General features: G+C 39.0%; 1 protein-coding gene across 5 annotated transcripts in view; it reads right to left on the bottom strand.

Moving 5' to 3' along the window:
- NCAPD3 (non-SMC condensin II complex subunit D3) overlaps window positions 1–13,538 on the bottom strand; it is a 71,706-nt gene that overhangs the window by 31,682 nt on the left and 26,486 nt on the right. For all 5 annotated transcript variants that reach the window (XM_031652796.1, XM_017949139.3, XM_021926769.2 and 2 more), the window contains 3 exons: window positions 8,773–8,846; window positions 8,121–8,255; window positions 6,812–7,032 (listed from right to left, as the gene is read on the bottom strand). In XM_031652796.1, the coding sequence (XP_031508656.1) occupies window positions 6,812–7,032; window positions 8,121–8,255; window positions 8,773–8,846 (430 nt within the window). The remainder of the gene's footprint in view (window positions 1–6,811; window positions 7,033–8,120; window positions 8,256–8,772; window positions 8,847–13,538) is intronic.

Here is a 13,538-nt window from a genome sequence, read left to right as displayed (position 1 = left end):
ATGAGCTAAAATATGCAATAACTTAATACCACTCAGAAATAGATATTTCAAACCTTTTCAAAACAAAAACAGTGCTTCTGATGTACTAAAGTGCTTGTGTTATACTAGTATTTTTTGAGACAGGGTCACATTCTATCACCCAGGCTAGATCACAGTAGTATGATCACAGCTCTCTGTGTAGCTTCCACTTCCTAGGTTCAATCAATCCTCTTCCCTCAGCCTCCAGAGTAGCTGAGACTACAGGCATGGTCATCATACCTGGCTAATCTTTTTCCCTCTTTCTTTCCCTCTTTCTTTCTTCTCTTTCTCTCTTTCTTTTCTCTCTATCTCTCTTTCTTTCGAGACAGGGTCTCGCTATGTTGCCTAGACTGGTCTTGAACTTCTGGGCTTAAGCCATCCTCCTGTCTTGGCCTTCCAAAGTACTGAGATTACAGTTGTGAGCCACTGTGCCTGGCCGTCACCGTTGTTTTAGAACTATCTCTTATTTTACTTCTTCCTATGTCACCGAATGGGATCATATGACTCATGAGACAATGCCATATATATATTTAAATGAAGAGAAAAATACACCTCTTCCCTTGATTAATTTTTCTTAAGACTTCTTAAAACATATACACATACATACACACACACACACATCGGGAATTCCTCATTAAATTGTTTTTAAAAGGGAAATTCTCAGAGCATACAGAACAAGGTAACTACAACAAAATAAACACATCTATATACCATAATAAGCATATGCATATAAATGAAGTTTTGTTAATATATCAGCTATTAAAAATCCAGCCACAGATGTCGAATCTTACTACAGTTAGCTTACAACGTGATTTATGTCTGACTTATGTCCAAATACCACAAGATATAAGCAATGAATATTTTAAAATTTATTTTAAAATAATTATATAAAATATTAAGTAATGTTTATTATAGGTAGCCAACAGAATGGGGAAAAAATTCTCTGAACTTGCAGAGTTCAGAAAACTTGTAGAAATCTCAAACTTGGCTCCTCTTTGACAACTCCCAGCCCTCCACTCCCACCCAGCCTCCCAGCCCAGCTGAGGGCCACAGCCATTCCCCACCTGGGCAGACTGTGACCCAACACACTAACCTCTAATCTTAGTACCAAAACCAACAGCCATGCTTCAGGCCCATCTCCATGGCCTCCATCAGAGGTTACTGACTACTCCTTTTGCACTGAGACTCTGGTCCACCAGCTGGATCTCTTTTCACCTCCTTTAACTAATTCCTGTCTTCTAATAACTAATTGCTGATTTGAAAAGCTCTATTCTTAGTCCTCTTATCTCCAACCTAACTCTGGGTGACCTCATGCATTACCAAGAGCTCCTAACTGAGATGTGATAAAGCATTCCAAGTCGAAGTTGGGCTTCCATCTCCAGCACGCCCTCCATCCTCAACCTGCCTGACCTCTGCTCTCCACACCTATTGATCAAGGCATTTTCCTGAGATTTGGTAGAGCCTTCCGGCCTGAGCTTTCGCATAACTATGTCCTTCCTGGTAACCCTCACTATTCTGGCCACTTAATTCCCACACATTCGCAAATATTCTGCCCATGCCACTGCTTCTGGGAAGCCAGCCTAAGCTAGAAGAAGAAAGAAGGACAGGAAGAGGAAAAAGAGGAAGAAATAATCACCAAAATGCCATGTGCCTTTCCTCTGTTCTCCTGTAGCTCCATTTCCACTAAAATTGTGACTTGCTTTTGTCTATTTCACCAGACCAACTGGAGTAGAGGAAGTGCACTGAACTATTCTGTGAATCTCCAGCACTTAGAACCAGTCCTGGAAAATGAAGTCCTCAAAATATGTTTGTTCAATTGAATCAACTATTTCCTCTTCCAATTCCTCCAAACCTCAGGCTCAGCTTTCATCACCTCTACCATTCCCTCCTATAGGGCCTTCACAGAGGTGATGAAGTTACAATGTGGCTGTTAGGGTGGGCCCTAACCCAAGTTTAACGTGAGAGAAGAAGCCAGCTTCCTGGATCAAGTGGGGACTTGGAGAACTTTTCTGTCTAGCTAGCGGATTGGAAACGTACCAATCAGCACTCTGTGTCTAGCTAAAGGATTGTAAATGCACCAATCAGCACTCTATAAAAATGTACCAATCAGCGCTCTGCGTCTAGCTAAAGGATTATAAATGCACCCATCAGCACTCTGTAAAAACGCACCAATCAGCACTCTGTAAAAACGTACCGATCAGCATGCTGTGTCTAAAGGATTGTAAATGCACTAATCAGCACTCTGTAAAAATGCACCAATCAGCACTCTGTGTCTAGCTAAAGGATTGTAAACACACCAATCGGCATGCTGCGTCTAGCTAAAGGATTGTAAATGCACCAGTCAGCACTCTGTAAAATGGACCAATCAGCGCTCTGTAAAATGGACCAATCAGCAGGACATAGGCGGGGCCAAATAAGGGAATAAAAGCTGGCCACCCGAGCCAGCAGCAGCAACCTGCTTGGGTCACCTTCCATGCTGTGGAAGCTTGGTTCTTTCGCTCTTCACAATCTTGCTGCTGCTCACTCTTTGGGTCTGCACTGCCTTTATTAGCTGTAACACTCAACACGAGGGTATGCAGCTCCATTCCTGAAGTTAGTGAGATCACAAACCCACCAGGAGGAACAAACAACTCTGGACGTGCCACCTTTAAGAGCTGTAACACTCACTGCGAAGGTCTGCGGCCTCACTCCTGAAGTCAGCGAGACCACGAACCCACCAAAAGGAAGAAACTCCAGGCACATCTGAACATCTGAAGGAACAAACTCAGAACACACCATCATTAAGAGCTGTAACACTCACCGCGAAGGTCCGCGGCTTTATTCTTGAAGTTAGCGAGACCAAGAACCCACCAAAAGCAATAAATTCCAGACACAAAGGGTGTCCTTGTAAGAAGAAATGCCGACACAGAATGAGACACCAGGGATATGTGTGAGAACACAGCCAAGGAGGGAGGCCTCAGGAGAAATCCACTCTCCTGGCACCTTGATCTCAAATTTCTACCCTCCAGAACTGTGAGAAAATAAATTTCTGTTATTCAAGCCACCTGCTCTGTGGTGTTTTGTTATGGTGGCCCTAGCAAATTAATACAAAGAGCTGTATCAATTCAAACTTCAGACTAAAAAATGCCTATACAGAACTGTGCCCTTTAAAAAATACTAACACATTCTGAACAGTCTGTTTTTGAATGTATACTACTGAATAAGACATCTGTAGTTGTATCACCCATTTCATCATTAATATTATTTATTTGTACCTTTTTTTCTTGACATATCTCGGCAGAAGTTTATCTTTTCCATTAGACTTTCCGAAGACTCAGTTTTTCTTTCCTAGTTTTTAAATTTCCAGTCTTAATTTTAGCATTTCTTTTCCTCAAGTTTATTCAATGACTTTTTGCAACTTCTTAAATTGAACCTTTAGCTCATCAGTTTTCAGTCCTTTCCTTTTCTAATACACATAACATTACATATTTCTTCCTACGTATTTCATTAAATGCATTCTACCAGTTTTGGCACGTATTGTTCCAAAAATCTTACAATTCACTGGTCTTTGACCTTGGAGTTATTTAGAAGTATCTTTTTTAATTCTTCAAATACTCTTTTTTGAGGTTTTCCTTTACATTATATAATGCTCAGAGAACATGATCCTGTTAATATAGAATTGTTGATATTTAAGACTGACTCTATGAAATAGTACATAATCAATTTTTATAAATGGTTCACATAAACTTAGAAATATGTGCTTCTGTTGGGCATGGGGTTTTATACGTATTCTTCAGGAACACATACCTCTTCCAGGTATAATTCCTTTATGAGTAACTTTCTTTACAACTGATGACATTTTCCTTAAATTCTATTTGACTCTATTTTAAATTCTGTTCTGTCTGATACAGCCTTCTTTTTGCATTATTTTTCTAGTAACCTTTTTCTTACTTTCACCATTTCTGGTAATTTTATTTTAGGTGTGGCTCTTATAAACAGTATGTAGTTGGATTTTGGTTTTTATATCCAAAGATTTTGTCCACTAACTGTTAAATGTAAGTCATAGACATTTATAGAGATTACTGACCTATTGGATTAATTTACCTCTTTATTTTATGATTTCAATATGCCATGCTTTTTATTTCCTTCTCATTTTTTAACCTCACTTCTGTTCTGCCTTTTCTTGCACTGAACTTTCTTCAGTGTTACTTCTGTTCTGCTGGCTCAGAAGTTACATACGACTATCCCTGGTTGTCTGCAGTGTTGACTCGAGTTTAATGCTAATGAGCATCTCTAGTCTCCTATCCAATGCTAGAAATGCAAGTAAATGCACCCTCCAGTTCATCCTACATACTATTTTATATTTTAGCTTCACCTGGCTTTCAGTCATCCCAATTACTCATCCTCGTATCATTGTTGTTACTGATTTGCAATGGCTATGCTTAATTTAGATTTATCTATGTGTTTATCAATTTCTTAGCAACCTTTCCTTCTCATATGCCATTCCTCCCTTCTGAATTCAGTTTCCATCCTTCTGAGGTACATTCTTTTTATTTTTTTGAGACAAGGTCTTGCTCTGTCACCCAGGCTGGAGTGCAGTGGTGCAATTACAGCTCATTGCAGCCTCCACCTCCTGGGCTGAAGGGATCCTCCCACCACAGCCTCCCAAGTAGTTGGGACTACAGGTGTGCGCCACCACAAATGGCTATTTTTTTTTTTTTTTTTGTAGAGACAAGGTCTCACTACATTGCCAGGGATGATCTCAAACTCCTGGCCTCAAGCAGTTCTCCCACCTCAGCCTCCCAGAGTGCTGGGATTATAGCCTGGCCTGAAGTACATCCTCCATAGATGGCCCTTTAGTGGAGGCGTAGTGGTGATAAACACCCTTGGTTTTCCGCTAGTCTCAGTATGGCTTTATTTTACCCTGTATGTTGAATAATCTGGCTGGGTGTAAGATTTAAACTTGATGTGAATTATGTGAATGAGTTTTGAAATGTTTTTTTGAGACTTTTTTTTGAAATGTTTTTGAGACATTTAGAATTGTCGACTACTTGTTTTGCTTGAAATCCTCACTCCCTGTTTCCATTTGAATCATTTTCTCATAGTTGTTCCTCTACCTCTTCATACTTTTTAAGTCTTTTTGACATGGCTATCTTTCTCTGTTGAAGCCTTCAATGCACATCTTCTGCAAGGTTCCTCTTCTAAGCTTGCATTTTTTCTTACTCATTTTATAACCTCCTTAAGCAGTTCCATCCACAACCTGATTCCAGGTTTCATAATGAGCCCATGTTTCTTTGTTTGTTTTAATGTCTCCTTAAAGACCTCTGAAATAAACGAATACCAAAAAGAAGACAAAATTTTAAGCAACACTGGAAAATAAGAAGAGTTGCCATGAAATCAGAAGTCAAGAGTAATTTCAGAAAATGTGCAGCACATGAGTTCTGGGCCACTCTTTTTCAAGTGTTAGGCAACTTGGGCAGAAGTGGCTATCACTTAAAATGATAAACAGAGATTGCATGGTGGTTACACAGGTATACTTTCCTTGTGATATTTACTGACCTTATGGTTTGTGTACTTTTCAAGACATGCTATACTTCAATAAAAAATTTTTATAAAGAAAAATAAATTTTAAAACCTCCCAACAGCTTCTCAGGAGCTGTAGAAGGCCTCTCCTGCTTTTCTGCAAAGAATGACTACTACTTTTCATTAAGTTAACATGAATTAATACACTGAGCATGTATAAGGAGGTATCTCTAAGAAAAGTGAAAAAGCAGTAGACTCTATTATTGGCTAAATCTCTCCCTTCTAGAAATGTCAGCAAAGCATGGAGTAGATACAAGTTGAGTATCACTTATCTGAAATGCTTGGGACCAGAAGTGTTTTGGATTTCGGAATATCTGCACATACTTAGTAAGATATCTTGGGGATGGGACCAAAGTCTCGTATACACATTACATGCACAGCCTGAAGGTGATTTTATTTTTCACTTGGGGATGCTGAACAGGCTGTATGTTGTGAGCCTGCATTTTGACTGTGACCTATCTCATGAGGTCAGGTGTGAGATTTTCCACTTGTGGCATCATGCTGACATTGTTTGGATTTTAGATTTTTGGATTTCAGATGCTCAACCTGTACTGAGAAAACCTTTACTGAATGAACACACTTTTTCAGGCATAAAGTTGTAATACCTTAAGAGATATGAAGAGATCCTGGAGTACAACGGCTGCCTCTTACAAATCAGGAAACTAAGGCTCGGAGAAAGTGATTTTTGCCAAGGCCGTAGAATGGTATCTTTTGATACTAAATTTATTCTCTTTCTACTGCAAGATGACTCCTCCATCATAGGTCCTAACTCCTAAACACAATATTCACTGTACAGTGTATGTTCAATAAATGTTATCAAAGGGGAGAAAGCCTGCAGCGTTAGTTAAGTCAATTAATCCAATAAGGTGTTAAAAACAGTTTAACTTGCAAGAGCTAGGAAGTCATCCTTCATGATAACCAGCATTGGGGAAATGTGATATTAATATGTATTTCCATCAGTGTTGTCTATTACATATTAAGATACCAATATGAAACTGGAAAGTGTCAGACGGATGCACAGGAAGTGACCAAAAAGGTGTCACAAACATACAGTCGATAAAAATATCTAAGAGATTTGAAGTGAGTCAAGGAAAAAGAGACCAATATTGAATCTTCACATACACTAAGTAATCTGGAAAGCTGATTTTTCAAGGACCAGTAGGAGAAATTTATTAATACAAAGTCTTACAGTCTTCTTCTACAGGGAACACAGGTCATACAGTTAACCTACCTCAGTTCCTGGCTTTCCGTGGTGAGGAGAGTAAGAAGTGCCCAGGCGAGGACCTGGCTGTCGTCCTCAGAGTGAAAATGACTGTGATGCCGGATGTTCTGCAGCAGCAGCTGGTCCAGGCACTCCAGGGCCTTCTCCTGCACAGTGCTCTCACAGTCCATCACCACCGGGACCAACCCCCGCAGCCAGGCTGTCTGGATCTGCACGCATCTAGGCTGAGCCTTAGGAGTGAAAGATTATGACATAAGAAGGTCTAAATACAAGTCAGGGAAGTTGTGATCAACATTTTGACATGTTAAAAATAATCACACATTCAACTGCAAATAGACTACCAAGTGAAAAATAAAAAATAAAAAAAATACAAAAGCAAAGCCAGCTTAATGTAAATCAGTGCCAACCAAAATTTTAAACTTATACATTAAAGTCACTATTTTACTAGTAGAAATAAATCAGTACTTTTTTGGTCATTAAAAATCAAGAGCAAATAATAAATATCCCAAAGAGCAATTAGAACAGACACTGACAGAAAAAGTCAAAATATTTGTTGCTTAATGCCTTCTATCATGAAATAAAGAAATAAACATGCTTTTAAAATTCGACTAAAATGCTACCTAGCTGACAAGAGTAAATTAAATATAGTACTTGTGAGTCTGCTCTTCTGGCAGTATCATCCATCTATGCCCTAATTGACTAAATTTAGTCTAGGCCTCCAGCTTAACCAAATCAACTTAAAATTTTATTTTTCTGTGTGAGATTTAAAGCGAAGAAAAGGGTCGGGTGCAGTCACTCATGCCTGTAATCCCAGCACTTTGAGAGGCCAAGGCAGGCGGGTCACCTGAGGTCAGGAGTTCGAGACCAGCCTGGCCAACAGAGTGAAACCCTGTCTCTACTGAAAATACAAAAATTAGCCAGGCATGGCAGCACCTGTCTGTAGTCCCAGCTATTCAGGAGGCTGAGGCAGGAGTGCTGCTTCAACCCGAGAGGCGGAGGCTGCAGTGAGCCAAGATTGCGCCACTGCACTCCAGCCTGAGAAACAGAGCAGGACTCTGTCTCAAAAAAAATAAAAAACAAAGTGAAGAAAGGGCTAACAATTGGCATTTGCTAGCATTAGTTCCTAATTATGTTTAATAGGAAGCACAGTCTATCATACATAATTCAAAGATACCTCCTCCCTTATGTTGTACAGTTCTACAGTGGACTTAAAGAGTTTTTAAAGGTCAACTTAACATTTAGCAGCAGGTAATTATTGCATGGAATTACTTTTAATGTAAAATACCATGCATGACATATCTAATGTCCTGCCTCTCACCATAAGGAGTTCAGTAAGAGACTGGAGGGCCTGCTTCCGGACAGACACCGCAGGGTCCCGACACTGGTCCTGCAGAATCGACAGGTCTTCCTTCATGCCCGAGACATCACAGTGCTTCAAAATACTCACTAATACCTAGAAGGCATATATGCAACACGAAGTGATGACTGCATAGAATCGACTCAGAAAGATAAACTGTTAACAAAGGAACACTTCCTTTAAGTTTGTGGTTCTTAACATTTTGGGGTCATGAATCCAACCTTCCTCCTCACAACGTCCCATTTTTCAGAATCCAATTTGCTAAGGCCTCTCTCAAAGAAAAACAAATTTTATATAAACAAATATTTACAAACAATTTTATGAACCTATTAAAATCCACCCATGGTCCCTAGGTTAAGAATCCCTATTCTAAACAAATTAAGGATATAAATTTGTGGTTCTTAAAAAAATCAGAAACCCTGTAGGAAAGCTTAAAAATAAATAATCTTCCAGTTCATCTATGATTCACATATAACGGGATCAGGGTCAACTAACAGTTCAGTGAAAAGCAAATTAAATAATGAATATGGTCTAGGAGTTTAAAAAATATCCCTTTGCATTTCCAAGTTTTTAGTGCTAAAAAAAAAAAAAAATGTGCAGAGAAAACTCGCACCTGCAGTGCAGACTTCCTAACGTTGGTCTTCTCATCCCTGATTCTCTTTCTCAGCATTGCCATGACACATCTTTCTGTAGAGGGAATACCAAAGGGTCATCACAGCTGGAGAAAAGTCATACAGCAGCTAACATTTCACCACACAATACCCAGAAAATACACTCCTGTTAAAGACTCACTAGCTTGTTTTAAATCTTAAGAAATTAGAGTGTGGAAAAAGAAGAAAATATGGATAATTAGGTATTCACTGTAATGCATATAAACTTTGGAATATTAAAAATTTGGTTTTAAATCTTGGCCCCTACCTCTAAAATTCTGAATTTATCTCTTCCATTTTGTTTAGCTACAAATAGGAGTTTCTAACCCTTAGGATTATTTTAAAGATTTGATGAGGTAATATATAACAGTAGCTTTAAAATGTTTGACTTGAAGGCATTTTCTTATAAGAGACGGGGGTCTCATTCTGTCGCCCAGGGTGGTGTGCAGTGGTACAATCAGAGCTCACTGCAATCTCAAACTTCTGGGCTCAAGTAATCCTCTCTCCTCAGCCTCCCAAGTAGCTAGGACTACAGGCATGAGCCACCATGCTAGACTAATGTTTTTTTTTTTTTTAATTTTTTTGCAGAGACAGGATTGTGCTGTGTTGATCAGGCTGGTCTCGAACTCTTAGCCTCAAGTGATCCTCCCACCTCAGCCTCCCAAAGCAGTGAAATTATGGTAGTGAGCTACCACGCCCAGCCTTGAGGCTTCTTTATATTCTTAAAAATTACTGAGAACCCAAAAGAGATTATATTTTTTAATACGAATCAATTTAAACTGAGAATTGTAAAAATATTTACTAATTCCTTTTAAAATAGCAAGACATGTTACTGTTAGTACTTTTTCATAAAAAATAACTATATTTTCCAAAACAAATAAACAAAATATAGTGAAAAGGCTGGATGTGGTGGAATGTACCTGTAATCCCAGCTACTGGGAAGACTGAGATCAGAGGATCACCTGAGCCCAGGAGTTCAAGTCCAGCCTGGGCAACACAGCAAGACCCCATTTAAAAAAAAGAATGGCATTGCTTTAGAATATTGCAAACTTCAAAATGTCTGCTCAATATAAGCTAGCTTATCTCTCATCTGGCTTATAATCAACAGGATTCCCATCTCTGTTTCTACCTGCAATCTGTTGCAATTTGGTAAGTCATGGGACCACTGGAAAACTCCAATACACATTCGTGAGAAAATCAGAGTGTGGGAGGCAAATGAACACTGCATTCATTTTTACTTCAAGGACCCCTGAGGGTTCCCAAAACACACTTTGGGAACTGCTTATATATAAGAAGGCAGCTTAAAAAATAAAAGATGGAAAACAATAGAGAAAAATCAATGAAACTAAAAGTAGTTCCTTGATAAGATCCACAAAACTAATACACCTTTAGCTAGACTGGGGAAGAAAATAAGAAAGAAAATTGAAATTGCTAAAATCAAGAAAGGAGGGACATTACTATTATTAGCCTTACATAAATAAAAAGGATTATAAAGGAATACTATGAACAATTTTATGCCAACAAATTAAGTAGCCTACATAAAATAAACAAATTTCTAGAAAGGCACAAACTATAGAAACTGACTCAAACAGAAATAGAAAATCTGAATATACCTGTAACAAGTAAAGAAACTAAATTAGTGGCAGGGCGCAGTGGCTCATGCCTGTAATGCCAGCACTTTGGGAGGCCAAGGTGGGTGGATCACCTGAGGTCAGGAGTTCAAGACCAGCTTGACCAACATGGTGAAACCTCATCTCTACAAAAAATACAAAAAAATTTGCTGGGCGTCGGGGTGGGTGCCTGTAATCCCAGCTACTCGGGAGGCTGAGGCAGGAGATGTGCTTGAGCTAGGAGGTTGAGGTTGCAGTGAGCCAAGACTGTGCCACTGCACTCCAGCCTGGACAAGGGCAAAACTCCGTCTCAAAAAAAAAAAAAAAGAAAGAAAAAGAAAAAAAAAAGAAACTAAATTAGTAATCAAAAAAACTTCACACATACACACACACCCCTAATGATCAGACACTTTTACTGGAGAATTCTAACAAACGTTAAAGCAAAAACGAACAACAATCCTTCATGAACTCTTTCAAAAAATAGAAAAGAATACACTTCCTAGCTCATCTTAGGCCAGTACTACCCTGACAGCAAAACCAAAACATCTCAAGAAAACAACTGATAACGTTTGAGTATTTGCCCCGCCCGAAACTCATGTTGAATTGTAACACCTATTGCTGGAGGTGGGGCCTAGTAGGGGGTGTTTGGACCACTGGGGCAGATCCCTCACAGCTTGGTGCTGTCTTCATGACAGCAATACTGAGTGAGTTCTTGTGAGATCTGATCATTTAAAAGTGTGTGTCCACAAGTATACATATGTAACAAACCTGCACGTTATGCACATGTACCCTAGAACTCAAAGTATAATAAAAAAATAAATAAAAAATAAAAAATAAAAATAAAAATAAAAGTGTGTGTCACCTTTCCCGACTCTCCCTCTTCCTCCTGCTCCCACCATGTGAAACGCCTGTTCCCTTTTGGCCTTCTGCCATGATTCTAAGCTTCCTAAGGCCTCCCGAGAAACAGGTGCCAGTGCTATACTTCCTGTACAGCCTGCAGAACCATGAGCCAATTAAATCTCTTTTCTGATACATTACCCAGTCTCACATCTTTTTTTTTTTTTTTTTTGAGAGAGTCTCACTCTGCTGCCCAGGCTGGAGTGCAGTGGCACAATATTGGCTCACTGCAACCTCTACTTCCCGGGTTCAAGTGATTCTCCTACCTCAGTCTCCTAAGTAGCTGGGATTACAGGCACCTGCCACCATGCTCAGCTAATTTTTGTATTTTTAGTAGAGATGGGGTTTCACCATGTTGGCCAGTCTGGTCTCGAACTCCTGACCTCAAGTAATCCACCCACCTTGGCCTCCCAAAGTGCTGGATTACAAGCATGAGCCACCACGCCTGGCCACGTATTTCTTTATAGTAATGCAAAAACGGCTTAATACAACAACCAATATTCCTTATGAATATGACACCAAAATTCTCAACAAAATACCAGCAAACCAAATCCAGCAAGATACAACCATGCTTGGGATTTATCCCAGGAATGAAATGTTGTCAACCTGTGAAAAATCAATCAATATAAATTACACCATGGTAACAGAACATAATCATCTCAAAATAGATGCAGAGAACGTATTTGCAAATTCCAACACCTTTCCATGATAAAAACTCAGCAAGCTTGAAATAGAAGAAAACTTCCTCATGTTGATGAAAGCCATCCTAAAAAACTCACATCGCACTCAGCGGTGAAGACCAAAAGCTTTCCCCCTAAGTAAAGAAAAAAGACAAGGAAGTCTACTCTTTGACTTCTTTTCAACATCATACCACAGGCTGTAAAACAAAAATACAATTCTAAGGCTCTCCGACCATCTGAATGGTCTTCCTCCTCAGTCAGGGCACTCTAAAATTTAACCTGAAGACTGGTTCAGGCCATGACGGGAAGTAGGGGTGAGACAAGCCTCATTATGCCCTCCAGCATTAACTTCAACACAGACTTTAAGTCTGGTAAGAAACATTTAAAATCTGTTCTCTCTGAAGCCTACTATCTGAAGGCTTCCTCTGCAGTAATGAACTTTAGTCTCCATCATCCTTTATCTTAACCCAGATAGTCCTTCCTATTGACCCCAGTTCTTTAGATAAACTCAACCAATTTTCAACAAGAAAAATTTAAAACCTACCTATAAGCTGGAACCTTCCCCACCTTTTCCTGCCTTTTGGGACCAAACCAATCTACCTATTAAATGTATTTGATTGATGCCTGATACCTCCCTAAAATGTCTAAAACCAAGTTGCACCCCAACGACCTTGGGCACACGTTCTCAGGACCTCCTGAGGGCTGTGTCACGGGCCAGGGTCACTCACATTTGGCTTAGAATAAATGCTTCAAATATTTTACAGAGCTTGACTCTTTTTGTCAACAAATGGGCAAGAAAAAGAAATGAAAGCTATCCAGATTGGAAAGGAAGAAGTAGAACTACCTCTATTTACAGATGACTTGTTCTTATATCAAGAAAATCCCAAGAAATCCATAAAACAATCATTAGAGCTTGTAATGAGTTTAGCAAGGTTGCAGGACAGATCAATTATCAAAAATAACATGTAAAAACTGGCAATGAACAATTCAGAAATCAAATTAAGGGAGCAATTTAATTTGCAATACTATTGAAAAGAATAAAAATGCTTAGGACAAAATTTAAAGAGCAACATTGTTCACTGAAAACTACAAAACATCACTGAAACAAATTAAAGACCTAAAGAAATAAAAAGACATCTGGTGTTCATGGATTAGAGGAATTAACAAACTAACATGGCAACACTCCCCAAACTGATGTACAGATCAATCCCTGTCAAAATCCAAGATGGCTTTTTTTTTCTTGCAGAAATTGACAATTGATCTTAAAATTCATATGGAAATACAAGGGACCCAGAAGAGCCAAACTAATTTTTTTAAAAAACAAAGGGACAGAAGGAGAACTCATACTTCCTGATTTAAAACTGACTATCACAGGACACCATGTTAATGCCAAAATATGACTTGGACATAAAAATTATTTCTGGGAAGATAATTAAAGCAGACAATTAAAAAGCAGCAGCAAACAGAGAAAAAGCTCCGTCTAACCTTCCCCTTTTCTTCCTATGGGCAGTATATAAATTCTCCTTTACTCACCAGGTCTCT

Source organism: Papio anubis, chromosome 12, assembly GCF_008728515.1.
Source record: "Papio anubis isolate 15944 chromosome 12, Panubis1.0, whole genome shotgun sequence".
Taxonomy (NCBI): domain Eukaryota; kingdom Metazoa; phylum Chordata; class Mammalia; order Primates; family Cercopithecidae; genus Papio; species Papio anubis.
The sequence above is the reverse complement of the archived record's forward strand: the minus strand, read 5'-3'. Positions and strand labels throughout refer to the sequence as shown.